This window comes from Crotalus tigris, unplaced genomic scaffold, assembly GCF_016545835.1.
Source record: "Crotalus tigris isolate CLP2741 ecotype Arizona unplaced genomic scaffold, ASM1654583v1 scf7180000024362.2655971311:6658466, whole genome shotgun sequence".
In the NCBI taxonomy this organism is placed as follows: Eukaryota; Metazoa; Chordata; class Lepidosauria; order Squamata; family Viperidae; genus Crotalus; species Crotalus tigris.
In genome coordinates, this window is record NW_024100530.1 from 2,570,616 (window position 1) to 2,597,643 (window position 27,028).

Consider the following 27,028-nt stretch of genomic DNA (forward strand, 5'->3'; position numbering starts at 1 on the left):
TAGGTCCCTTTTTGTGGACGCTTTTGATCAAGTGGGATCCATTCTATGACCTCTTGGGTCCACCTGCCCTCATCCTTCTTGCTATGTGACCAGCCTGTTTCCATTTGAATTCTTTTACTCTCTTGATGATACTATATACTTTCGTTTGTTCTCTAATCCATGTGCAGGTCTTCCTGTCTTGTCTTGTAATGCTGAGCGTGTATCTTTCCACAGCTCTTTGCACTAAGATATTATTACTAGAATATTCTGGATGATTGACAGTTAATTAACACTGTTTTCTAAGGAGAAGGAAGCTGAAGCCTGAGCCTTGCAAAACGAGAATAAAGAACGTATGTTCCACAGATTTTATTCCTTGCGTGCTTTTTGCCATCGTTCCTAATTCAAAAAGGGTTGCATTTTTATGCTTCTGTATTAAACATCAAACAGAATTCTAAGCCTGGAAAATAGTGCAAATTTAAGATAGTGTTTGTTAATTTGTTAGCAACAGAAAATAAACATGCTCTTAAGAACAGTTTGAGATTTGTTTCTGAGTCATATTGTTGCAGAGCTTTGCAATAATTCAGTAAGGGAAGATGAAGCTCGACAATCTTAATCCGCTGCTTCATATTAGTTTATCATGTGAACTCCAGCCATTATACTGTGGTTATTTCAATAAGAGTGGTTAAACTTTTCAGAGCTTAATGTGACCTTTGAGCCTAGCCTGTATTGGGATTATGAGAAAACTCTTCGGAGATTTCTCTGACTCCGTGTAGTCAAGATACTAAATGTTAACAGCTTTGGGTGATGGATTAAAATTCTGTGTTCACTGACTCTGTGCTGTTCGCAACTGAGCAAATTAAATACTCCATGTATCGTCCATATATTGAGGCTCAGCAAATTTTTCATTAAATCTGTTGTGATTGCCTGTTTTGAACTTCAAAAGCAAGGTTTTGGTTTCTAAGCATATATTACTAAGTATGAAAAATAATCTTACTAGACCAGACCAAAAGGCCCTATTTTTCTACATTCTATCATATTTGGTGGTTCTTGTATAACTGAGGCAAGGTAAAAATTAATTAAATTCATAGAATGTATAAGCTGAAAGGTTTCTTCTAAGATCTAAGCCAAGGGTGTCCAAACATGGCTTTTAGATTTGTAGACTTCAGCTCCCAGAATTCTCCAGCCAATGATGCTGGCTAAGGAATTCTGGGAATTGAAGTCCACAAATCTTAAAACAATTGCCGAGGCTGATCTAATCCAACATAAGGTTCAGTAGAGAAATTTATCTTGAGAGCTTCTGACCCCTGCTTCAAAATCTCCAGCAAAAGGGAGTTCACCACTGTTTTAACAGACTTCCACTGCTTTAAAGAAAATTTACCATCAGCAAATTATTTGGTTTTCAGTCTGAATATCATTTCTTTTAAATTTACCCTGCCTTTGGTTTCAATAGAGTGGTGATTGGACCACTTGCATACAACCACCTTTTAGAAAATTATAGATTTGTACAATACCTTTGCAGGGGGTTGGACTAGATGACCTCCAAGGTCCCTTCCAACTTTACTACTATTATTATTATTCTCTTCCAGCTTAAAGTGGTCATTTCTTCAACCATTACTCATACGGCCTGATTACTAGAACCCCTTCACCTTAGTAAGTTTCCTCTGAGCTTACTCTGATTTCTCCATTCTTTAAAAGGTGGGGCCATGAAGTCTGCAGAGTTGAATGAAATTAAAGCAAATTATGTATTTGTAGGAAGTCCATAAAACAGTCAGGAATTAATTGCCCTCCTGTATTGTTCCCAGAGCTTTTCTAGAACTTTCACACCCTAATTGTAGAAGCCATTAGCCGGTGCTAGCAGGTCAACTTCCAAAATGTTCTTCAGAAATGGAGTATCAGAACACACACACACACACACACACACACACACACACACACACACACGGGGGGGGGGGAGGAGGATAAAGTTTGTCATATTTGTTAACATCTCCAAGCAGAACGAGGACGCCTCAAATTTAAAAGGATTGAAACTGCTTTGTCAGTAATCCAGAGACCCACCAATCAGAGCCCATAGTTTAAAATATTTTTAGCATTAAAGATTTCTGAATCCAGGTGTGGGTTTTGAGAATTAAACTGAGCCCAACACCAACAGAACTATCTAGCTCCTGGTAAACTCCAGTTTTCACAAGGACATAGAGGTTTGTTAGCTGAGTGAAAATAAAACCCTTGGCGGTTTACTGGGGCATTTGAACAATTTGTGGATTCCAATCTGTTTTAGCTTAGCTTATATCCCAAATTATGGTGTAATTAGCTCCTGAATCCCTAAAAGGAAGCATGCCTATCCAAGAGGGGAGCATATGTGATATTTTGTTGTTGTTGGGAGACCTTGCTATGAATTTGGCTTATCTTACAAAGACAAAGTCTGGCTTTCCAGAGGCTGTTGAATTACCTCAGTAATTCCCCTCAGTAAGGAAAGATGCTGGAACTTGTAGTTCAGCAATTTCTAGAGAGTCATTTACTTTTCCACCACTAATTGCTCTTGAAGCCTTCAACAGTTGGGGGAATAATAGTAGAAGGCAGGGGTCTTCAAACTTGGCCCTTTCATGACTTGGGGACCTCAACTCCCAGAATTCCTCTGCCAGCTTGCCTCGCTGAGGAATTCTGGGAGTTGAAGTCCACAAGTCATAAAAGGGCCAAGTTTGAAGACACCCCCCCCCCCCAATAGAAGGCAAGGTTCAGTTTGCTGTTATGCAGGAGAGATGTGGTGCTTCAGATGTCCCTGTTTCCATTCATCAAACGGGCTGCTTAATTAGTCATTTATCTTAATGCAATGAGCTGTTGACTTTGCATACGGTGTAGGAGGACAAGTAGCTTCCCACCTGTGGTGCTCTGCTCTCCTCACTTACTCTTGCAAAATGCACCCTTGGTGTCTGCTTCCCTGCTCAGGGCTTACTTTAAGTTGAAGTGGCTGGAAGACAGGAAGAGGCATTTCAAGGTAAGGGGAGGAAAAAAAAAAAGGAGGTAGACAACACATACTGTCATCTTGTGCCTTGCTAACTTGCTGTGCCTGACAGAAACACCACTTCCTTCCAAGTAGGTCTTTGCAGAAGGTTAGAAGATGGCTGCCTCCTTCAAAGAGAGATCTGCAGAACTGCATGGTAAGCAAGTCCTCTCTTTTTTCTTTTTTTGTCCTACTCAGCATGAGCAAAGAAGGCCAGGAGACGGCTACGATTGCTCGTCTTCAGGAGGCCAGCTTAAGACAAAAATCCTCTATCTTTTTGGTGTCCCCAGAAACGGAGAATCTGAGCTTAGTTTCGAAGCTGACATATTTGATGGGCTTATTTGTTAGGAAGTGTGCTGGTGTGAGAGAGAAAAGGAAGATGAGCAATTTATTTCAGGTTAACTGAAGTAGTCCAAGGGTCCATTTCTAATGTTCAGAAAATTATTTATTTATTTAATTAATTTTATTTATATGCCGCCCAATCCCAAAGGACTCAGGGCGGTTGGTTGATGTTGGTTTCTCTTGCATTATACAGCTAATACCCAGCTCTGTAGATTTAACTGGTTAGGTCAGGGGTAGGCAACCTCGGCTCTTTTATGACTCATGGACTTCGACTCCCAGAATTCCTGAGCCAGCATGGCTCAACTTGGAAACCTCTCCCTTTCCCCTTAGCGTGGCTGGCTCAGAAATTCTGGGAGAAATTCTGAAGTCCACCAGTCATAAAAGAGCCAAGGTTGCCTAGTCCTGGTATAGGGTGCCATGCTGGCAGAGGAATTCTGGGAATTGGTCCCCTCATCTTCCTATAACTCAGGGGTAGGCCACCTTGGCTCTTTTATGACTCGTGGACTTCAACTCCCAGAATTCCTGGGAGTTGAAGTCCATGAGTCATATAAGAGCCGAGATTGCCTACCCCTGGGTTAGGTACTCTCCATAAAGTGTAAATGAACTAGAATAATACAAAGGTAATCATTTCAAGGTGGCCAAAATTCAGCTGTCCACTAGATGACGCTAAAGAAATAATTCCAACTCTTTGCTGCTAGCTAGTGGTCATCTGGATTTTTGCAACCTAGCTCCAGGCAATTCAAATTTTCTACCTCTGTCTCTTATGCGTACCAGGCACTTGGGCTTCAGCCTTCAACAGCTCCCAGAGAAACTCAAAACAGATAATCACAAAAGGTATTTTAAGTGCAATCTCTCTGCCATAGAAAATATTCTGCTGTAGGATAACATCCAATCGTTGTCAAACAAAATGTGGGAGCGGAAAAAGAAATTGTGAACAATGTGCCAGTTCCCTTTGATTGACAATGGTTAACATTCACTTGCATAAAACAAAGCAAAACAGGATATGGCCAATTACATCCTCAGTTTGCAGCAGTTTTTACATCTTATGGTTAAATGAAGACACACAATGTACTGGTGGTTCTGGAAAGTCTAGAAGCTCATGATTCAGATGGATCCCACCCTACAGATGTTTCAGATGACCTTTGGCTAGGATGGGTACAATCCTTTTCAAGGACTGGGTCTTGTGTTTTGATCGCTGCTGATTGTGCCATCCTCGTGTCTTCTTTTATTGCTGTACTGTTTTATGTTTTCTTGTGCACCACCCAGAGTCATTGAGAATCAGGCAGTGTACAAACTGAATAAATCAATATGTTTCAAAAAAAAATGAAAAAAGACTCACTAGATCAAGGCATAAGTGGCAGGGTTCTTATTTATGTTTTGTGACAATGCCGTGTGCTAACAGAAGAGAAAGAAGATAGCTCAAGATTTGTAGACCAAAATTGAAACTGCCGCTTTTTCATTTCATTTTTTAATTTTGCACATGTATTTGTTTGAATGCAAATTACATCAGCCTGAAGATTACCAAGAATGAATTTATCGCTTCCCCATCACTGCTGTTACCTTGGGATGAATTTTACAAGATACATGCAGCAGATAAACAGGATCTGGGCTGGGCTTGCAAAATGCATTTAACTTGGTTCCTGAATTTAAATCACATGCTATATCAGTGTATCCTACTCTTTCTGAATGAACTAAGTTGTGCAATCTGCTAAGTCGTACATAAAAGAACAGTTGTGCAAAGGCAGATTTTGGATCTTGAACTTATTAGGCTGAGCGCAGTTAAACCACAGATCTGTTCAGAATACAAAATAATACCGTTTGAAGGGACCCTGGAGGTCTTCTAGTCCAGCCCCCTGCTCAAGCAGGAGACTCTATATACCATTTCAGACAATGGCTACCTAGTCTCTTCTTAAAATCCTCCAGTGATGGGGGCACCCACACAACTCTGAAGGCAAGCGTTATTCTTCCTATGAAAGTTCTGAGAACAGCGACTCGTATCTTCATGACTGCCTAATTGGGCTGCTGCCGCATAGATCTACCTGATCTATCTTTGAAGACAAGTTGGAGCCTCAGGTGGACGAGATGCAGCAGCAGCTGGAAGGTTTAAGCTATTGTTTATTTATAGCAGTTCTCCCAGTTCCGTTTATCCCTTTATGTTTTTTTCAGGAAGCATCACTAATTTCTTAGGGACACAGGAGTTTGTTTTACTGGATGCTCAGTTCCACATCAAGTCCAAAGTAGAGGAAATTGTCCTGGTATGTATGTGTGGTTTATTTTTTATTCTCTCTCAGTTTGATGCATGTGTGGGTGTAATTCCTATGCGGAAACAGACCACACCATGGATTTTTGAAGTCCTTGAAAAATATCGTTTTTGATTGACGACAGGGATGCATTACAATTTTAACAGAAATAATAAATGGGAAAAAGCCCATTTGCATTCCACTGTTGGATGCTTATTGCAAACGGACAACTTCTGTGTGTTTGCCCATGCATGTAATACATGCTCAATGTGAACGTGTGCACAAGAAATCCTTGACTTTACGACCATAAAGGAGCCTGGATTTTCCTTTGTAAGTCATGACGTTCATACGTCAAGACACCTACCGTAGGTGACTAGACCTGATTTTATGATTATTATTTTTTGCAGTAATTGTTAAGCAAACCAATGTATTCCTATGAGTGTTTTGTTTGCCAGAAACCAGCTGAAAAAAACGAAATCTGGCAAAAAAAACCCCATTGTAAATCATGGTCATATGATTGTGGCATACTGCAACTGGCCGTAAAAGTAAACCACTTGCCAAGCACCCTGAGCTACAAATATTCTCCTTTATTGCAGTCACTAAACTGATTGTTAAGCGAGGACTACCTCTAAATACAGATTATTACAAAGCTTACTCTCTCGTTCAGAAGTGGTCCCCAAAATACTGTGCTGTACTTCTCCAGATTTTTGTAACGTGGAACAGTATTTGCAAAGTTTAAACATCCAGAGTTTAAAGCATTTACAAGGGATCCTAGCAGATTTTACATGGAAAGTTTAAGCCAAGGATGAACCAGCTTAGACCGGTATCCAACGTAAGGGAAATATCGTGCCTAATTAAAACAAAATGAAAGCTCTTCATGTAGCCAGATCCCTTTCCAATTTGACTGCAGTAAATTAGAGAAGAGGATTTGCATGGAGACATTTGAATCTTCCTCCAGTGGCCCCAGGTTGTGAGTCACACCATGCTCCGATTGTATCTGCTCACAATTAGATGAACACAATAGCTCATATGCTACTGAGTTGCATATATTATGGAGATACGGTATTAGGAAATATCACATCTTTCTCAGCTAAGACTTTAAGAAGTACCGAGGAATACTATGTTATATCTGTTCTTATTTCACTACTCAGAAAAAAAATGGGCTGCTGACGGTGGTGATCTTTTATACCAAAGCATGTTCAGCCCATAAAGCAATTGCATATACTGAGCTCTTTAAATCACTGTTTCTCAACCTTGCCAGCTTGAAGACGGCTGAGAAACACAGCTCTAAATAATTGAACCTGTCCCTTTTCTAGATTTTAAATGCTGGCTAATTAATATACACAGCAATCTTATCTCATTCATTTCCTGCTTCAAAAATGGATCCAAACTGCAGGGTGCCATAGATTGGTTCTTTTCATAATGATTGTCCTGCCACGTGGTATGTCTTGTTTTAGAGGGTATGGAGTAGATAAATCAACTCCACTGCCAGTGTGTTTACATGTTGCAAGTCTTAAACCCTTTGTGGATGTTGCATAGGGGTTTCCCTGTCAAGTCCTGGTTGATCTCAGACATGGAGACCAACCTTGGCTTCATCCTACTTGTCTCTCCCTCTCTCTCTCTCTCTCTCTCTCTCTCTCTCTCTCTCTCTCTCTCTCTCTCTCTCTCTCTCTCTAGGTTTTGATGCCTTGGCGAGCATTAGTGGTGATGGCCAAGCTTCCTCTTAAGGTATTTTATGTCCTATTTTGTCCTTACCCTTATTGACTTAGCTACTGTTTTCTTAATCTAGTCCCATGCAGTCACCTGCAGAAATGCAGATGCTGGCCCTATTATTAGTCAGGTGATCAATACAGTATCAGTTTGCAATAGTGGTGAATGTCTGTAGCTCAGGTGTAGGATGAGGGGGAAGGTGCGCTCTCTGAGCTTGTGGGTTGGTTTCCAAAAGTTTTGTTACCAGGCTAGGTAACATCTTCAGCAGAGTTTAGGGGATCTCGGTGTTCTGTTTATAAGGGCTTTGTGCGGTCAATAGGTCTTGTGATGGGTCAGGTGTGGGCATAAGTGAGGGTTTCGTGATGGGTCAGATGTGGGTGTGTGAAATGAGGGTCTTGTAGTGGGTCTTGTAATGGGTCAGCTGTGGGTGTGTGAAGTGAGGGTCTTGTAGTAGGTCTTGTTATGAGTCAGGTGTGGGTGTGTGAAGTGAAGGTCTTGTACTGGGTCTTGTAATGGGTCAGGTGTGGGTGTGTCAAAGGCCTGGAGGCTAAAACATATGAAGAACGGCTGCAGGACTTGGGTTTGGCTAGTCTAGAGAAAAGAAGAAATAGGGGAGACATGATAGCAGTGTTCCAGTATCTGCCACAAAGCAGAGGGGGTCAAGCTCTCTGCTTGTTATGCCAAATGGAAGCATAGAATAACACTCATCCATTCCTCTTTGCAGATCCAAGTTAGCTTCAGCTTCCTAGCTGTGCAGTTTATCCAAATAAGAGAAGCTAAAAAGGTAAGTTAAGTTTGGGGAATGGACTATGCGATCTGCTCCCTCCTCTGTAAAATAGGCTTTTCTCCCACCCCTGCTTGTTGAGTCGATGGTATCTTGGGTAAATCCTTTCTTTCCTATAGCAAATGTTCCAAAGAAATTGTCATAAGAATTTGCAATATGATCCGGTCTCCAATCTTTTGCTTGCAACAACATTGTCGTTCACTTGTCTTCACTTTCTTTTTGAGCACCAATGACGCACAGACATTTACGGGAGGGGAATATTTTCATGGCACTAGAAAAGAAGTAAATGGAAGCATTGTTGTAACTAATGACTGCAGGAAAAGGTACAGGAGGCAGAAGGCCCAAACCTCTTAAGAGCCCTGACATTCAAGAGTCAGTCCAATCTCATTGAAATTGCAAATGTCCAGGAGTGAAAGGCCAGCAGTCCCTTTTAGAATAAAATTACATGCCTTCTCCTCATTAAGAAGTCAAGCACAGGAACACAGCATTTCCTTAGAATCTAAGGCAGTGGTTCTCAACCTTTTTAATGCTGCAGCCCCCAACCGGTCGTAAGTCAAGGACTACTCAACCGGTCGTAAGTCGAGGACTACTCAACTGGTGCAGCACCATTTGCAGAATGGGACTTTTGGAGGGCTCAGCAGGGCAGAGACAGCCTGGACAATTCCTATTGGCTTTTGAAAGCCAATAGAATAAAAGGGAGTAGCACAGCTAAGGAAAAGGGGAAAAAATGGCGGACTGCGTTTTTTGGCGACCCCTGTGAAATGGTCGTTCGACTCCAAATGGGGTCCCGACCCACAGGTTGAGAACTACTGATCTAAGGGATGGCTGACTTAGCATAATATTGTTGGCAGCCATGGCTGAAATCACCTGGTATTTGGGAGATGGCTGTTTCCAGCCTGCCTTGAAACTCTAGACTGGTGTTTCCCAACTTTAACGACTCTAAAATATGTGGGCTTCAACTCCCCGTGCTGGCTGGGAAGTTCTGAAATGGTCATTAAACAAATCCAGCTTGCCCCATTGACTTTGTTTGTGGGAAGCTGGCTGGGAAGATCCAAATGGTGATCACATGACAACAGGATGCTGCAATCATCGTCAATGCATATCGGTTGCAAAGCACCCAAATTTTGATTAAATGACTCTGAGGATGCTGCAGTAGTTTCAAGGACCAATCATAAGTCGCAATTTTCAGTGGTGGTGTTACTTCAAACAGCAACTAAACAAATGGTTGTAAGCCAAGAATTACCTGTACCTGCTTCTCATATTTCTTCCCCTTTCATCTGTCCAGATTGTCATAGAAACTGATACCTCTTCCTTTGAGTTTGACTTCCAGTCATCGGACGATCTGGAACAAGCCGTCAGTCACATGATTACATCACTCAAAAAGGTTTTTCCGGGATCCTCACCTGGGTAAGGAGTTGGCAGGGATGATAAACCAGTAAAGATGTCCCAAAGCTACTTTTCCAAAAGGCAACTGGACTTTCTTAGCTTTTTTTTTTCCTTCTTCGGAACTTCTTCTTCAGAACGTCTTCAGTTCTGAAGAAGCTTCTTGGATGAGAAGTTCTTGCATGAAGAAGCTTCTTCAGTTCTGAAGAAGTTCTGAGGAAACTCCTTGGAGGAGAAGTGAAATATTTTCAAGGAAAAAAAACAAAGTCCATTTGCTTTTTTGGAAAAAGCACCTTTGGGACAACCATGACATAGATCAGGGGTAGGCAATCTTGGCTCTTTTATGACTCGTAGACTTCAACTCCCAGAATTCCTGAGCCAGCCATGCTGAGGGGAAAGGGAGAAGTTTCCAAGCTGAGCCATGCTGGCTCAGGAATTCTGGGAGTTGAAGTCCACGAGTCATAAAAGAGCCAAGGTTGCCTACCCCTGACCTAGATGATTGAGAATCTCCATAGACATACAACCACTAAAGATGGAATCGAGGCGTAACCGTTGAAGCTTGCCCATTGATATCTTGGCTTTCCAGATCTTGCTAAATTACCGCTCTCCACATTCTTGTTCACCAGCCATCTAACAAGGGCTGATGATAGCTAGAGTTCTCTCCTCTGTTTTAGAAAATTCTATTCAGAAGAGATATTGTGACTAAGGCTAAGATTGAACAGGCTCACCTTTTAATTATTCAATACCATATTTATATCTTCTGATGTCAAAGCCATTGTGAAGGATTGGAAATATAAAAGGAACATGTTTTCACAAAGCAGCAGTTTCTCTCATCCCTCTCAAAAAGGAGGAAGCTCTGAAATATAAAATGATACTCAGCACTTTTTTTTAATAAAATTATTTCTTTAATGCAAATTTAATTACTCTCTTGATGTTACAGAGATCTCCTCCAGAATGCCTCTCCCAGCTTGCTTTCAAGAATTCAAGGGGTGACTGATTCCTTGGAAGAAGCATGGAAAGAAAGTCCTTGTGGTAATTCAACTATATGGAAATGAAATGGGGAAAAAAATATTTCAAGGAATAGTCGATTCAAGTGGCAATTGGAGAACATGCCATCTTTGAGGAGGGTCGTTTCCTGTCCCTGTTTAGCAAGTGCTACTCTGGGAATTGAATCCATCTCCCTACTGCTCTTGAGACTGCATTAGCTACAACCGCATTGTACTTTTATTTAGTACCCTTTGGGGGATCTTTAGATCAGCTGATGGCTCTCTGCAACGTTGTACAAGCTCTTCCCTGTCTTCTATAACAGTGACCATCTTTTCACACTTGCAGGTGGATTCTCAGAGACCTACGCTGCCCTCTGCGACTACAGTGGCCTTTCTGCCCAAGAGGAAATCCAGTGGGTAAGGTGGAACACTAGAAAAAAGATGAGCCATTCTTAGCTCAGCCAGAAACACAGGAAGAATTTGGGGCTTTGTAGAACCACCAACTTCTTTGCTTTCTCTAGATCAAAAGATGGAGACGGTCCGTTTATTGTCTTTGGGAGGGAGAGTGCCTGTGCCTTTGCCATGGTTTCATTTGTCAGCCAATTAAATTCTTTGAAAGGTTCAGGGGTAGAGGACTTGTAGCTTGATGTTCTGAAATTACGATTTCTGCCAAGATCAATTACACACTGATTTTCTTTGGGTAAAGATGGAACATACGTGGCAAACTGCTGTGCTATACCCGATAAGAAATTAGCTCAAGAATGCTAGTGGGGAGAATCAGCATTCTGTTTTTATTTCACCCTCCTTATTTACAGAAATATAAGGTGCTGCTTTTAGAACTTACCACGTTTTAGCAATATGCCTACAAACTAGATGTTCTCCCAGGCCTTCAGGTAAGTCCTTAGGGAACCCCTGCCAGTTTTAACATTGTAGGGAACTTGGGTTGTCCAGATGTATAAGGTCTTCTTTTTGTTATTTTCCATTTTGAGGAAGCTCATTGGGCAGCCTTTTTCTCTCATAAACAAACTTTGTGTTTAGAACTCAGTGGACTACATGAAGTAGTCATGTAGAACTGACTTGTATCCAGCAGCAGAGATGAGTCAGGGGAAGATGGAGAGAAAGTGACAAACGCACAGTTGGGGGTCAACCTGACCTCCTTCACAGAAGGGATGAAACAAATGGCTTGAGGTCAGAATGGAATAACAGAGTTGGCAGGGACTTTGGGGGTCTTCTTGTCCAACCCCCTGTCCAACAAGACCCATTTCAGACAAGTGGCTGTCCAATCTCTTCTTAAAAACCTCCAGTGTTGGAGCATTCACCACTTCTGGAGACAGGTTGTTCCACTGGTTAATTGTTCTAACTGTCAGGAAGTTTCTCCTTAGTTCTAGGTTGCTTCTCTCCTTGATTAGTTTCCATCCGTTGCTTCTTGCCCTGCCTTCAGGTTCTTTGGAGAATAAGTAGACCCCGTCTTTTTTGTGACAGCCCCTCAGGTACTGGAACGCTGCTATCAAGTCAGCCCCCATAGTCCTTCTTTTCCATTTTCACTAGGTCGTTTCAAATCACTTGGGCGCTCGGCAAAGATAGCGACTACTCACTGATCACAAATTCTTATTAATAGTAAAAGAAGACTTTTTCTCTCTCTCTCTCTCCCAGGATGTGGATAATATTTATCATGCCCGGGGATGCAGAGAATTCAACCTGTTGGATTTCAACCACCTGCCCAGCCAGTGAGTCTCTATAAAAGAATGCGGGGATAGCGGATGGGCTTAGATGTGCAAAGCTGGAGTTTGTGCAATAGCAGTCACGAAAGACTGTACAAATAAGCTGAAACACCTGCAATCCCCAATTCCATTTGTGGCTTTACCGAAGGAAGCCTTCTATGGGGAGTCCTCAATTTATGACTGCAACTGGAACCAGCATTTCTGTTGCTAAGCAAGGCAGTTGATAAGGGAGTCACACACACACACATCCCAATTTTACAACCTTTTTTGCCATGTCGTTAAGCAAACCACTACAGCTGTTAAGTGAGTGACGGAGTTTTTAAGCGAATTCAGCTCACCCCACTGACTTTGCTTGCTGTGAAGTTTGCAAATGGCAATCACACGTCCAAGCGTGCTGTGACCATTGTAAATACAGGCCAGTTGCTAGGGGGGCCTGAATTTTGATCGTGGGGAAGCTGCAACGGACAGACATAAGTCATTTTTTTCAATGCCATTGTAACTTTGATCACTAAGCGAAATGATTGTAAGTCATGGACTAGCTGTATTTGAGGAGAGATCTTTGACTAATGTAATACTATAGCTTTTTAATTCTTAACCGCTTAGCAAAGCTAAGGAAGGGATCATGCGAATCATCTGTTTGGTTGATCTGAATATGCCACAGAGAGGTAAATCATATCCCTATTTATCCAAATAGGAGTCATTCTTTATATTTGCAGGACAGCCTAAAGTCAAGTAACATAATAAGGCTGGAAGGAATTTTGGAGGTCATCTAGTCCAACCCCCTGCTCAGGCAGGAAACCCTATACCATTCCAGACAATTGGCTGTCTAATCTCTTCTTAAAAGCCTCCAGCAATGGAGCACCCACAACTTTAGGAGGCAACCCATTCCACTGGTTAATTGTTCTCACTGTGGTTAGATGAGATTCTTCCCTGCACTCCTATCTTAGTTACAACTCTTTCCTACTGACACTGAGGTTATCTGTGTACATTGTTTTTTTTATTTTTCTGCAGAGATGTCGCTCTTTGTGTGGCCAGCTTATCATTTAATCAGTGGTTTACAAAGCTAAGTTGCAAGGACTTCAAACTGGTGAGTGCAGCAGTCAGCCAAGAGACCTAAACCCACCCATCATCTAAACAGGTTTAATCCTAACCAAGTTTAGCATGTTGTCTAAAAAGCATCTTGATGAACTAAGATTATTGTGTGAAAAAGGTCACAGCCTCTCTGAAATAAAAGAAGTTTTAATGTTCCCATCCACCAGCCCAGGATGGGATCATGATCAGAAGGGGAAATGAGAGAATAGGTGAGGTTGGATAGAAATGTAATAAGGGCTTTCAATACTGATTATTGATTATTAACCTGCTGTAGACCAGTAAAAGGTCAAGAAGTGCCTGCCCGTTCTTTGATCACAACTGTCACTCTTTTTTGTAACTTTTCCCTGTGCTTTCATTTCTTAGCTTTGTCTGAGTGTGGCTCTTTTCATTTTTCTTTACAACAGAATCAGGTTATTTTGGAGGAGATTCTTCTAGCCCTAAGAAAATCAGTGACTTTGAAAGAGCTGGAATTGGAAAACTGTGGTTTAAAAAGGTGAGCAAAGGGGTCGGAACCACAGCTCCCACAGAAATTTAAGAAATAAAATTCTAGCTGCAGTCAAATGTGGAAGCTTTTCTGAAAAGTGAGTTTGTGCTTTAGAGTAAGCAACTAGGAGATCCCAAAATTTAAAGCAAACTGTAGTCGAAGGAGCACTGCAGTTATTCAGAGGTGAGTAAAACTATCTTGGAAAATAACCAAACAAAAGAACTTCAACCCACAAAATCAAAACAAAGCTATTTAATGAAATAGAATGAATCATTAGTAGTAGCAGCAGTAAAATTTGTATACCGGCTGAGTCACAATGACTCTGGGCAGCTCAACAAATTTTATTTGTTTTACTTTTACACATAGCTGCACTCTAATTTTGGAGAAATCAGAATACTGTATTTTCAGTTATTCATGTTGTGCACAAATGCAGCCCGTCCATACCACTCAAAAACTCAAGCACTTGTGTCAGCTTAGAATGACATTCATGGTTACAGGTTGACTTTAGCTGTTTTTCTAGGTTACTTTTACACTGTTTAGCTGTTATTCTAGGTTACATTTACACACTAACCAGAAACCAAATCAGAAATCAGTCCTATCCAACTGGAGTGTGGTCAACAATTCTGCTCAACTTCCTTGTGATCGCAAATTCTTCTTCCACTTTTCCATTGAATGTACACCAATCCACGGGCTCTCAATCTCAAATCTGGAAGGGGGGTCGGATTGTCCTCAAAGTTATACTGTATACATGATTGTACGTTTGGTCTCCTTTCCTCCCTTTCTCCTCAACCCAGCCTGGGTTCCATAAATGTTTGATATCCTTTGGAAGCAGAGAATCAAAGGAAAACCCATTAAATCTGGAACTGTTGTCAAACAACTGAATTCAAAAGACTATCTCCCCATCCATGGTGCGGTTCCTGACCTTGAGTTGTGTTGTGAAAAATATGTCATGGATAAGACACAGCTCTTTGAAGGAGGGAGCAAACTCCAGACAAATATCTGCCCACAGCCTTGTATATCTCTCTTCATGGATTCCTTGTCATTGTGTGAAATTGTCTCTCTTTTGTAGTGACTTTGCTCAGCAGATGGCCCTTGTCCTTCAAGAATATCCAAACTCTGCATTGAACAGCCTTAATCTCTCTAGAAACCTCCTGGAGGACCGAGGTAGGATATTCCCAATGTCTCCGCAGATGCTTTGAAGTAGGATTTCCCATAATCTGGCCATAAAAATGGATTGGATTCATCACTACTGTTCAGTTTTCCAACTATCATATGATTAAAATGGAATGATAGAAATGGATCTGAACTTGCTGGTGAGGTTATACAGTCCGTGCCATCTTTCTCCACACATTGGAGGTTGCCCACCATGAAAGAGCCTGTTGTAGAGTTGGTTCTATATTGATCAGATCTAGGGAGATCCAGGTTCAAGCCCACATTTAGACATGGAAAACTATTGAGAGAATTATGAGGCCAATTATGGTAGAATCTCACATGGGTGTATTGCATCTATATGAATTTGCTCATATATTCTTCCTAAGAGGCACCTGTGATACGCTATAAGCCAGTGGTGGCGAACCTATGGCACGGGTGCCAGAGGCGGCACTCAGAGCCCTCTCTGTGGGCACACGCGCCGTCACCCCAGTCCTAGGCCTTCAGCTGGGTTTTATAAAACCTTTTTGCTTTAGGCCTCCGCCGCCATGTGCAAAAAAAAAAAAAAGGTTCAGTCAATCAATTTCAACTTCTCGCAGGAAAAAAAAAGATCTTGCAAAGTTGGAATTGATTGATTGAACTTTTTAGTCCCACCCAGTCTGCCGTTACCACCACAGCCACGCCCACCCAATGGGCCACACCCACCCAGCACGACGATGCATAAGTGGGTTTTGGGTTGCAGTTTGGGCACTCGGTCTCTAAAAGGTTCACCATCACTGCTATAAGCAGATAACTATAAATGGAGGATTACACCATCTCTATGACTTATCTCTGGTTGACTTACTCTGCCTACAGGTATAATTGCTCTAAGCCAGATGTTTGAGCAAAGGAACAAGGGTTTCCATTCCTTGAACTTTGCAAGGACTTGTGTGACTCAGAAAGGTAAATCTGTTCTTCTCTACAAAGGTTCTAATGATGAACTCCCTCTATCTGAAATCCATAAACTCTCTTTTTCACTGGATCACTATTGCTGCTTTACTGTGAGATCTCTCACGAGGACCGAGGGCCTTCTACTTGTATAAACTATAGCTTGTACAGCTTATGTTTAAATCCGACCCTGTGCACATTCCATCCTCAACATTTTCTCTAAAATTATTTCTTCTGGGAGGAAGTTCTGAAGAAAATTCTCTTTCATGAAATTGATTGAGCCCTGGAGAATCTCTCTGCCTAGCAATATTCCTAACATGATATTTTTTTTTTACTGTCTGTTGCCAGGAATGATGGCCTTATGTCTATCTTTCATCAACAATGGACAATTCAGAACCAGCCTGTCCCATCTGGATCTCTCTGGAAACCCAGGAAGTTTGTTGGCTGAAGGTGGAAATGTAAGTGTGGATGGCTTTGGGGAGCAGTTTAACAAATAACTCTGCTTTCTTCAATCCTTAGGACAGAGAGAAACAGATCATCATAGTTCTCAGCTTTAAAGCAGTCATCCTAGCCATTTTCGGTGGCCATGTGAGCTGTCAGGGGGTGTGAGCTGCCATATTTAGCCTCACAACCCAAACTTAGATTTCTCCATCCCGCACGTGCCTTGTGGCCGTTTGGGACTAGATGAGTAGACTTCAGTCTAGTGACAATGGATCTTAGAGAAGAAGGATCTCTATATTCTTGAATCAACTCAACTCTTTGGAGTTTCAGACTTTGGTTCCCAGTTCTTCAATGGTAAATCCATAATCATGTGAGTGGTTTCCTTTTTCCAAATACAAAAATAGTCAAGGCAAGATGACAAAGCCACAAGGAGCCTGAAAGATAGTAAGCGCTCTTTTTTTTCCCAGTACAGGTAGTCCTTGGCTTAGCACAGTTCATTTAGTCAGCATTCAAAATTACAACAGCATTGGAAAAGTTACTTATGGCCGTTTTTCACACTTACGACTTTTGTAGCATCCCCGTGGTCCTGTGATCAAAAATCAGAAACGTGGCAATTGACTCATGTTTATAACGGTCGCAGCTTCCTGGGCAACAACTGTGGCAAGAAAGGTCATAAAATGAGGCAAAACTGACTGAATAAATGTCTCGCTGAGCAACAAAAATTTTGGCTCAGTTGTGGTTGTAAATCAAGGATTACCTGTAATATCAGAAGAGTCGTCTTGGAGAACCAGATCTTGATGCTTAGTCAATAATAATAATAATAATAATAATAATAATAATAATAATGGAAGGGACCTTGGAGGTCATCTAGTCCAACCCCCTGCTATACCATTTCAGACAAATGGCTGTCCAGTCTCTTCTTAAAAACATCCAGTGTTGGAGCATTCACCGCTTCTGGAGGCAGGTTTTTCCACTGGTTAATTGTTCCAACTGTCAGGAAGTTTCTCCTTAGTTCTAGGTTGCTTCTCTCCTTGATTAGTTTCCATCTGTTGCTTCTTGTCCTGCCTTCAGGCACTTTAGAGAATAGCTTGACTCCCTCTTCTTTGGCGCAGCCCCTGAGATATTGGAATACTGCTATCATGTCCCCCCTTGTCCTTCTCTTCATTAAACTAGGCCTACCCAATTCCAGCAACCGTTCCTTGTATGTTTTAGCCTCCAGTCCCCTAATCATCTTTGTTGCTCTTCTCTGTACTCTTTCTAGAGTCTCAACATCTTTTTTACATTGTGATGAGCAAAATTGGATGCAGTATTCCAAGTGTGGTCTTACCAAGGCCTTGTAAAGTGGTATTAATACGTCATGTGATCTTGATTCTATCCCACTGTTAATGTAATGTAATGTAATTAATTAATGTAACGTTAATGTAATGGGAAGGCACCCAGTCCCTTCTAGGAAGAATATTCCAAAGTCTTGTTGCCTCAGTTCAGACGGTCTTGTTTTTTCATCCCTCCATTCAGTTAAGTTGATAGGAGAAGGACTTTATGTGCCGAATGGAATATATACAGGCAATCCTTGACTTACGAGCAGAACTGAGGCCAAAAATTCTGTTGCTAAGTCAGAAATCAAGTGAGTTTGATGACTTTTCTTGCCACATTTGTTAAAGGAATCGTTGTGGTTGTGAAATTAGTAACACCATTGTTAAGTGAATCTGGCTTTGCTTGTCGGAAGGTTGCAAAAGGGGATCACCTGATCCCGGGGACGCTGCAACGGTCATAAATATGAACCAGTTGCCAAGCATCCGAATGTAAACCACATGCTCACGGGGATGTTGCAATGGTTATAAGTGTGGAAAAACAATCATACGTCACATTTTTCAGTGCCGTTGTCATTTTGAATGGCCACTAAACAAACCTGTAAGTCAAGGACTACCGGAAGTAAGGATTAGATGGGAAAGCGGATCTGTGTGATGAAAAGATAAATTAAAGTCTACATTATGTGGTGATTTGCTTGTTGGTGGCCGTTAAAGAACTGATAGACTTTTGTCTGGTTATAGCCAAAGGCTTTTCAATTCAAGCAGACAAAAGAAGTGTTAAAATGCAGAGGCATTTCCATTTAATTGCTCTCAAACCAATAAAAGTAGATTTCAAAACATAAAAACATTCCACATACTCATATCCGTTGCAATCAATTGCATCCCACAAGAGAAGAATTGCTCTCAATTTTCTCGCTGTTTCAGCAACCTTTGCAACCGGCTCCGTGATTACATAGTTTTCACCCATCAGAGATTTTATGACTATCAGTATCTGAGGAGCTGTTCCGTTGTTGACAAAATGTTCCTTCTAGAATTGACACATAATTGGTAAAAGAGTAAATAAGGCAAAATATTTGCGGTTTCTGCCAATGAAAGAGATAATTCACAGTTCACTAATTGTGCTTGTACTTCTGAAACAATTTCCCTCCTAATTAAATAGAATTGTGGTGAGAGATGCTCAATAACTGATGTGGGTTTTTAACACTTAGATTTTAATCTGAATTTGTATCATGGCTCCTTTTATCAATGCTGTAATATTTTTAATGTTGTTCCACCAGCTATCACCCTACTGATCTAGGTAAGACAGTGGATTGAAAGCCTGCACTTTGTGGTATTACACAATCAAGTCCATAATTAGTTCACACTTCACAAGTAAAGGGAAACATTTTAGTGAACCAAGATCACCTTTAATGGCTGAAGAATCAAGAAATCAGATAATGGCTAGATTGCGCATCTTGATGCGGCCAATGGTGGGTTGCTTTAAAAAAAATTAAAATCTTGTGCTATAGATTAAATCAGCACTACTGACTTTTAACAGTCACAAGGCCAAAATTTTAAAGGTTCTTTAAAAGTCAGTCACAAAAATGACTGACAAATGTGTAGCGTTGCACCCTTTCTTAAGCCATCCCAACCTTAAGCTTTTTTGTAAAGATAGTTCAATGGAGACCAGAAACATCACTAATGAAGCTCCAGCTGAATTACAGGTAGCCTTTGACTTACCACAATCCATTTAGTGACCATTCAGAGTTACAATGGCACTGAAAACAGTGACTTATGACCCTTTTTCACACTTATGACCATTGCAGGCATCATGTGATCCCCTTTTGCGACCTTCTGACAAACAAGTCAATGGGGAAGCCAGATTCACTTAACAGCGATGTTACTAATTTAACAACTGCAGCAATTCACTTTTAACAAACACAGCAAAAAAAAAAAGGCATAAAACAGGCAAAACTAGCCTAACAAGTTTCTCAATTAGCAACAGAATTTTGGGTTCAATTGCGGTATAATCTCATACAATCATTTTGCAGCAGCACTGTCAGCTTGCTCCGTTTCTGAAATGCTTCAGGGGTAGATAATGTTATGCACAGGTGGTCTTTGTTTAACGACCGTTCGAATTTACAACAGTCATGAAAAAAATCACTTGCAATCCGTCCTCACACTTCCCATAGCCACATAATCAAAATTTGGATGCTTGTTGTTGTTAGTTGTGAAGTTGTGTCCGACCCATTACGACTCCATGGACAACATTCCTCCAGGCCTTCCTGTCCTCTACCATCTTCTGGAGTCCATTTAAGCTCACGCCTCCTGCTTCAGTGACTCCCTCCAGCCACATCATTCTCTGTCGTCCCCTTCTTCTATTGCCCTCCATCTTTCCCAGCATTAGGCCCTTCTCCAGTGAGTCCTTCCTTCTCATTAGGTAGCCAAAGTATTTGAGTTTCAACTTCAGGATCTGGCCTTCTAAAGAGCAGTCGGGGTTGATCTCTTCTAAGACTGACCAGTTTGCAGTCCAGGGGACTCGCAGGAGTCTTCTCCAGCACCAGAGTTCAAAGGCCTCAATTCTTTGGTGCTCAGCCTTTCTTATGGTCCAACTTTCACAGCCATACATTGGGAAAACCATGGCCTTGACTATACACAGTTTTGTTGGCAGGGTGATGTCTCTGCTTTTTAGTTTGCTGTCTAGATTTGCCATAGCTTTCCTCCCCAGGAGCAAGCGTTTTTTAATTTCTTGGCTGCAGTCTCCATCTGTGGTGATCTTGGAGCCCAGGAAGATAAAATCTATCACTATTGGATGCTTAGTAACTGTTATGTAGCATCCCGGGACCATGTGATCACCATTTGTGACCTTCCCTGGTGGCTTCTTACAAGCATAATCAATGGGGAAGGCCAGATTTGCTTAAACACCACCGGATTTACATAACGATGAATGAATAACTATGGCAAAAAAAAGCTTGTAAAATTGGATGCAGCTCACTTAAGAATGGTCTTCTTTAGGCAAAATAATTCTGGTCCGGATTGTGGTTGTAAGAAGTTGAGGATTACCTGTCATGGCTTAAGTAGAAATTGTTGAGAACAGCCCAGTAGAAATCTCTCTTTTCATTAGCTCTTCTCTGTCTCTTTCAGGGCTTGTTTTGCTTCCTGAGTCAGCCAAACGCTCTGGGTCATCTTAATCTCTCTGGGTCAGACTGCGCTTTGCATATGGTGAGCAATTTGTAAACATTGTCTCCGATCCTCCTGGAATGTGCGACTCCCTGTCCTTTTTCTGCATCATTTTGAGGCAGTCCATCATGATTGCAAAGAATGTCATGAGCACCTGTAGTAAAAGGACACGGAAACCCTTGTAGGTTAAGCTAAATATCTGGTCCATGAGTTGAATTGTTTCTCACCATTGTTCCTGGCTATTTTTTATTCCTCTCGCCAGCTCTTCGATGCCTTGGCTGGTGGATGCTGTCTAAACCTGACTCATCTGAATCTCTGCAAGAATGTTTACTCTCACAAGTAAGAACCTGAAATGTTTTGCTGAACTTCTCTGGGTGGGGGACAGGCTTGTGAGGGGATGGGAAGGCTGGGTTCATCTCTGTACTTGTACACATCTGGCTTGGAAATTGCTAGAGGAAAGAATGCCATTGGCGTTGGCAAAATCCCCATCTGTCAATTGCAAAAGACATCTCTCTTTGGAACGGCTGACATCCTACAACAATATTTTTAATTCCATTGAACGACAACCTCGGTTTATCTCAGGTCTTTGGGAAGGATGCAATAGGTGGATAAACATGCCAGATCCACTCTGAAACATCTGGCTGATTGTGTGATGAACCACAGTAAATCTTCCTAAGGACCTGGGATCAAACCACACCTGCCTATCACAAGTCCTTGGGAAGGACTCAATTGGTGGATAAAAATGCCAGATTCACTCTAAACATCTGGCTAACTATGCAAACAACCATAATAATGAATAATGAATGAATAATGAATAGTAACAGGCACCTTATGTAAACCTGAAACATCTGGAGCATCACTTAAATACCATCAGCATTGACAAAATCCCCAACAGTCAATTACAAAAGGCAGCTTGACTTGGAACAGCTTACATCCTGCAACAATACTTTTAATACCATGAAACAAGAACATCTGCCTATCCCAGGTCCTTGGGAAGGACTAGATAGTGGATGAAAATGTCAAATCCAGTCTTCACCTCTGGCTGACTGTGGGGCCAACCGTGATAATGATATATCAAATGCTTATGCCACCCAAGTCCTAGCAGCTTTTGGCAATTTGTAACTGTTAAACTATTTAAAAACAAAGAACAAATAGAAGAAAAAAGACAAAAATAGTATAAAGCTAAAGAACAATAATAGGAAAGAACATAAACCTAGAGGGAAGCAGAAAATGGCTTTGCCTCTTCTTAAACAAACTGGCCTTTCTGTGCTCCCTATTACCATTTGGCATAACTCTGAAGCTGCATCTTTCCAGATGACAAAATATTGGAGCTTAACTACAAATGAAAGATAGCAATTGCCGTCCCAGGCAAACACAGCCAGATGCGAAAAAGAAAAAAAAGTCACAATGGTTCTAGTTGCAAGATTGAGCACAAATGTACAGAAAACAAAGGGAGAGTTTGTGATTTATGACCGTTTTTCACAGTTATGACCTTTGCAGCAGCCCCATGATCATGTGATCAAAATTCAGATGCTTGGCAACTGGTTCGTCTTTATGACAGTCGCTGCGTCCCAAGGTCACGGGATCCCCTTTTCAGAACTGCTGACGAGCAAAGTCAATGGGGAAGCCAGATTCAATTAACAACTGGGTTACTCACTTACCAACTGCAGTGATTCACTCAACAACTGACATAGTAAAATGGGACAAAACTCACTTAACAAATGTCTCATTTAACAACAGAAATTTTGGGCTGAATTGCGCTTGTAAGTCAACGACTACCTGTATATCGTTTTAATCTTTCCTGGCATTTTGTGTGATTTATATATTTTTTTCACCGTGTGCTTTTTGAGTGATACTAAAGATAGAAATACATAAGTAGCACACAGGGGAAGTTCTGTGTGTTTTTAGGGTGGCGAGAGGATACTTAATTTCATACTGCTTATTTCGGAATTTTAATCAAACTGGCTCTTTGCCGCATAAAGGATTCGCCTCATTCCTGATGCAAGCCGAAGCCTGGATCTTGAGGATGTAATCATGTACGTGTTTGTAATTTAGATCTTGAGAATAATCCCTGCCAGAATTTGCATTTGCACATTAAATCTTGGAAGTTCAGAAGCAGCCTAGACATAATATTTCTTCTACAGCCTCATATGACCAACATCTATTTGGTCTGTTCTAGCCTTTTTGGCTTCCCGGGAGCTGTCCAGCAACATTGACAAACTGTCTCATTACCGAGACAAGAAAAAGAGTGTTCTCAAGATTGTTAAGCTAGGAGCAACTGCAACAGCCACACCAGGCTGCAAAATTTTAAAAAGTAATGGATGAATCTATTCATTTTTATTTCTGACCTTTTTTTTTTCATTCTTTGGTTGATCTGGTTAGAGAGCATCCGTTGGAGAATTTGTTGTGTGTTTTTAAAACTAAATGCACTTAGGTCTGCAAGCACTACAGAGCATTGTATATCCTACTTTTCCTAATAAATACAAGGAGACATTTTTTAAAAAAAGGTCTTAATTTATTTTCACATGTATTTTGAAACAGTTGAAGCACCCCACAACATTGAATTCCTATTTGAAAATATACAGTATTCGTAAAAAAATAACTAAATAAATTGGGGTTCTGACATGCTGGTTCAAGAGTGCAAAATGCCTTTTGCTGGAGAAATATTCAATCTTTGCGTATTCAGAACTGCTGCGTCTTTCTTTCTAGATTGAATATCAAAAATTGCATTTCTTTTATGTTGAACTCTGTCCGTAGTAATTACTTGGATTCGTTTATGTCAATATTTCTCATCTTCAGCAACTTTAAATTACGTGTCTGTGGAGATTCTCAATCATCCAGATCAAAGGTGCTTTTTTAAAAAGGCAATTGGACAGATTTTTCCTTGAAGATGTTTCGCTGCTTGATCAAGAAGCTTCACTGGTTCTGGCAGGATGGTGGGGGCTATGGAGGGAGTTTAAGTTATGTGGACACCAATTCCCAGAATTCCCCAGCCAACCATGCTGGCTGGGAAATTCTGGGAGTTGAAGTCCACACATCTTAAAGTTGCTGTGTTTGAGAAACATTGATCTATGCTATTCTCTGGTTTGCCATAACTTTCTCATTCTTTTTGTCCCCCAACCTTCCCATTGAACTATTAACTCAATCTGATCTTGCTTAGTTTTCTGTGTTCAACAAAAGTCAGCTATGACTGGTTGTAAATACTTGGATCCGGTGGCTTCCCAAAATACAGTTCTTGATTGGATAAAGACTGTGGAGTGTAGAAAGAGGGAACAGTTCCTTTAGAGATGCTATTCTATCCCAATTCATGCTGGGTTTGTGGGACTCAATTACTACCATTTCCTGGAAGAGATGTGATTGCTTTCCAGGAGTTGGTGGGTCCTCAAATAAAATTTAGGAGCCAACCTTTTTTTTTTCCCCTCAGAAAATCCAGAGGTGATCCTTTTGCAATTGGCCAGTTCTTCAGCCAGGCCTCTGGCCTACAACACGTTTCCCTGTCTGGAACCAAGCTTCCACCAGAGGCTTTAAGGTAAAGGAGAGGTGAAAACATAGCTGAGTCCCCCCGAGGGGAGAGACAGAAAGATGAAATATGGCCATGACATGGGGAAAAAATGTGTTAAAGAATGTGTCAACAAGAGAGTTGGCTAATTCATCACTTGTTTCCTTTTTGATTTTCCTCAGAGCTTTGCTTCAGGCTTTAGCCAACAACACCCAACTGAAGAACCTACACCTGGACCTCAGTAGTTGTGAGGTAAACAGAGATTGTCTAGGAAGCACATCTGATTGGTGGTATAAGACCTGTTGTAGACATTTGAAGTGAAGAAGCTAGAAATACACAGGGAACACAATATTACAGCTCCCCCTCTCTCCCTGAAATGCATCTAGGACAGGGGTGTCAAACTCGCAACGTTACATGATTTATCGCAACTTTTTTTGCCATTGACGGCAGTGGAGTGAGCGCGGTTTCACTATGATGCATCCGGCACACAGACTGGCAGTTTGATATCCCTGATCTAGGAGAATAAGGTGAAGTCGTTCTAAATGTATTTCCTTTCACTAAGAGGACTGGGATTACAAGATTCCATTGTGCAGATACAATGTTTGCAAAATTGCGTACTTTTGGATAGCCTTTTTGCATTTAAATCAAGCCAAAGAGAATGGGCTTGTTTAGAAAGGCTGTGTTTTAATCAGTTTTACTCATTAAAGCAACCGCATCTTTTTTTCAGGTTGGTCTGGAAAAAAAAAGTGTATCTGCTTTAATGAAAAACCATAAAAAGGTTATGTTTATGCAAGTTCTACAACACTTCTTTTGAATCAATCTGGGGGCGCTACATCTGCCACGAGAAAAGGAGACTAGTTGAATTTGGAAGTTCTGCTCTGCTATTTGGTCCCCAGTCATGATAGTTCACTGTACCCTCCATGTTGGAAGATAACTGTCAATAGTTACGAGCTGCTTTCGGTAGCCGCAGAGAAGATATATTGATTCTAAAAGCTTCTGAAGATTAAGTGGATCATGGTTTTCTGAATAGTTCAATGTTACTACAACAACATTATCTGACCGTCGCTACTATAATCTTTATTTCATAGCTGAGGTCGACAGGAGCCCAAGTGATCCAGGATCTGATATCAGATGCTAGTTCAATATGTGACTTGAATTTGTCAGACAATGGTAGGTCTGTTTGTTCTCTTCCAGCCTGTTGAGAATAAGAGAATGGTGATGTTTCCTACATTTTTCATTCTGACCTTAACCCAAGCAGTTGTCACTATATCTAGGTAGCTGTCAGTGCAATACTCTCTCTGGCTTTCAACTAGGATAAGTAGATTTTAAAAGCAATTCTTTGTGGGATATCCAGAGTGCTCATTTAGTTCATGACCAAGTCTGCAGGCACAGCCTTCCCAAGAAGCAAGTAGAGTCTTGCTGGGTTTATTGATCTAAGTACTGTTTTGTTTGCAAGACATAATTCCCCCCCCTTTTTTTTTGTCCAACTTGTGCTGTCTTGCTAAGCACTGCTTATGTTGGAGGATTTTGTCAATGGATGCTCTGCCTCATCTTCTCTGTCAAGAGAGATTCCACAGGAATACAGTCCCGAAATCCAGTTTTGGTATAGTGGTTAAGGTGCTGGATTAGAAGCCAATAGACTGTGTGATCTATTCCTCTCTTAGGCTGAGAACCAACTGGGCGACTCTGGACCAATCTCTGAGATGGTTGAGAGAGAATAATTAGACCAGAATAACAAAATTGTTATTTTGAAAGGGACCTTGGAGGTCTTCTAGTCCAACCCCCTGCTCAAGCAGGAAACCCTATATCATTTCAGACAGATGGTTGTCCAATTTCTTCTTTAAAATCTCCAGTGTTGGAGCACCCACAACTTCTGGAGGCAAGCTGGTCCACTGATTAAATTGTTTTCACTGTCAGAAAAACTCTCCTTAGTTCCAGGTTGCTTCTCTTTTTGATTACTTTCCATCCACTGTTTCTTGTCCTGCCTTCAGGCGCTTTGGAGAATAGATTGACTCCCTCTTCTTTGGGGCAACCCCTGAGATATTGGAACACAGCTATTGCATCACCTGTAGTCCTTCTTTTCATTAAATTAGACATACCCAATTCCTGCAAGCGTTCTTTGTATGTTTTAATCTCATCAGTTTGCTTTCTTGGGGAGTGGGAAGGGAAGGGGAATCTATTTATTTTTTAAATCGATACCGCTATGTCCTTTGTTCTTTTGAGGTCTCTGGCTGGCTTCCAATAATTCAATAAAAACTTAATAGTAACGATCTCATTTAAAAAAATCCCACCGTAAAACACCAAGAATGGCCTTGCAATTTTGTGAATAGTCCTTCTCCCATAAAAGCCATTGGCAAGAACAAGCCCATTGCATGCCCTCCGCATTTCCAGGGTGTCCAATGGCTCAAAACATTTACCTCCTCCTGTGTTAGACACCTGTGATTCCTGTCTGAATGCCTCTTTTCTGCAGGCTTTGATTCCGACATGGTGACGCTGGTTTTGAGCATCAACCGAAGCAAATCCATTAAGCATGTCGCATTAGGGAAGAACTTTAATATCCAATCTAGGTAAGCATTCAACACTCTTTGGGGCATTAAAAAAGCAAGCCCAAAATAAAATAGCATTGCTATGCTTTTGATAAGGGTAGATTCACCCACAGCATAGGCACCATAATTAAAAATGGTCTGCTGCTAATGAGAATTGGAAGAAAGATCTGGTGCTCAACTGAACATCAGGTCTCATAAGAAAGAAGTCATCTCTATTTTTCCAGGAATCTTGAGGCGTAAGTTGTAAAGGCAGAAAGTTTACAGCTCTTGCCAGATTA

At 41.2% G+C, this 27,028-nt stretch overlaps 1 protein-coding gene across 1 annotated transcript in view; it reads left to right on the forward strand.

Annotated features, from left to right (window-relative positions):
- The first annotated feature begins 2,806 nt into the window (after positions 1-2,806).
- CARMIL2 (capping protein regulator and myosin 1 linker 2) overlaps positions 2,807-27,028 on the forward strand; it is a 57,025-nt gene continuing 32,803 nt past the window's right edge. The window contains exons 1-19 of the mRNA XM_039327489.1: positions 2,807-3,134; positions 5,486-5,574; positions 7,237-7,287; positions 7,994-8,053; positions 9,339-9,460; positions 10,377-10,468; positions 10,769-10,839; positions 12,076-12,149; positions 13,155-13,230; positions 13,640-13,728; positions 14,789-14,883; positions 15,724-15,810; positions 16,144-16,253; positions 20,670-20,747; positions 20,968-21,044; positions 24,130-24,234; positions 24,387-24,456; positions 25,293-25,374; positions 26,675-26,771. Of these exons, the coding sequence (XP_039183423.1) occupies positions 3,095-3,134; positions 5,486-5,574; positions 7,237-7,287; positions 7,994-8,053; positions 9,339-9,460; positions 10,377-10,468; positions 10,769-10,839; positions 12,076-12,149; positions 13,155-13,230; positions 13,640-13,728; positions 14,789-14,883; positions 15,724-15,810; positions 16,144-16,253; positions 20,670-20,747; positions 20,968-21,044; positions 24,130-24,234; positions 24,387-24,456; positions 25,293-25,374; positions 26,675-26,771 (1,565 nt within the window). The 5' untranslated portion in view covers positions 2,807-3,094. The remainder of the gene's footprint in view (positions 3,135-5,485; positions 5,575-7,236; positions 7,288-7,993; positions 8,054-9,338; positions 9,461-10,376; positions 10,469-10,768; positions 10,840-12,075; positions 12,150-13,154; positions 13,231-13,639; positions 13,729-14,788; positions 14,884-15,723; positions 15,811-16,143; positions 16,254-20,669; positions 20,748-20,967; positions 21,045-24,129; positions 24,235-24,386; positions 24,457-25,292; positions 25,375-26,674; positions 26,772-27,028) is intronic.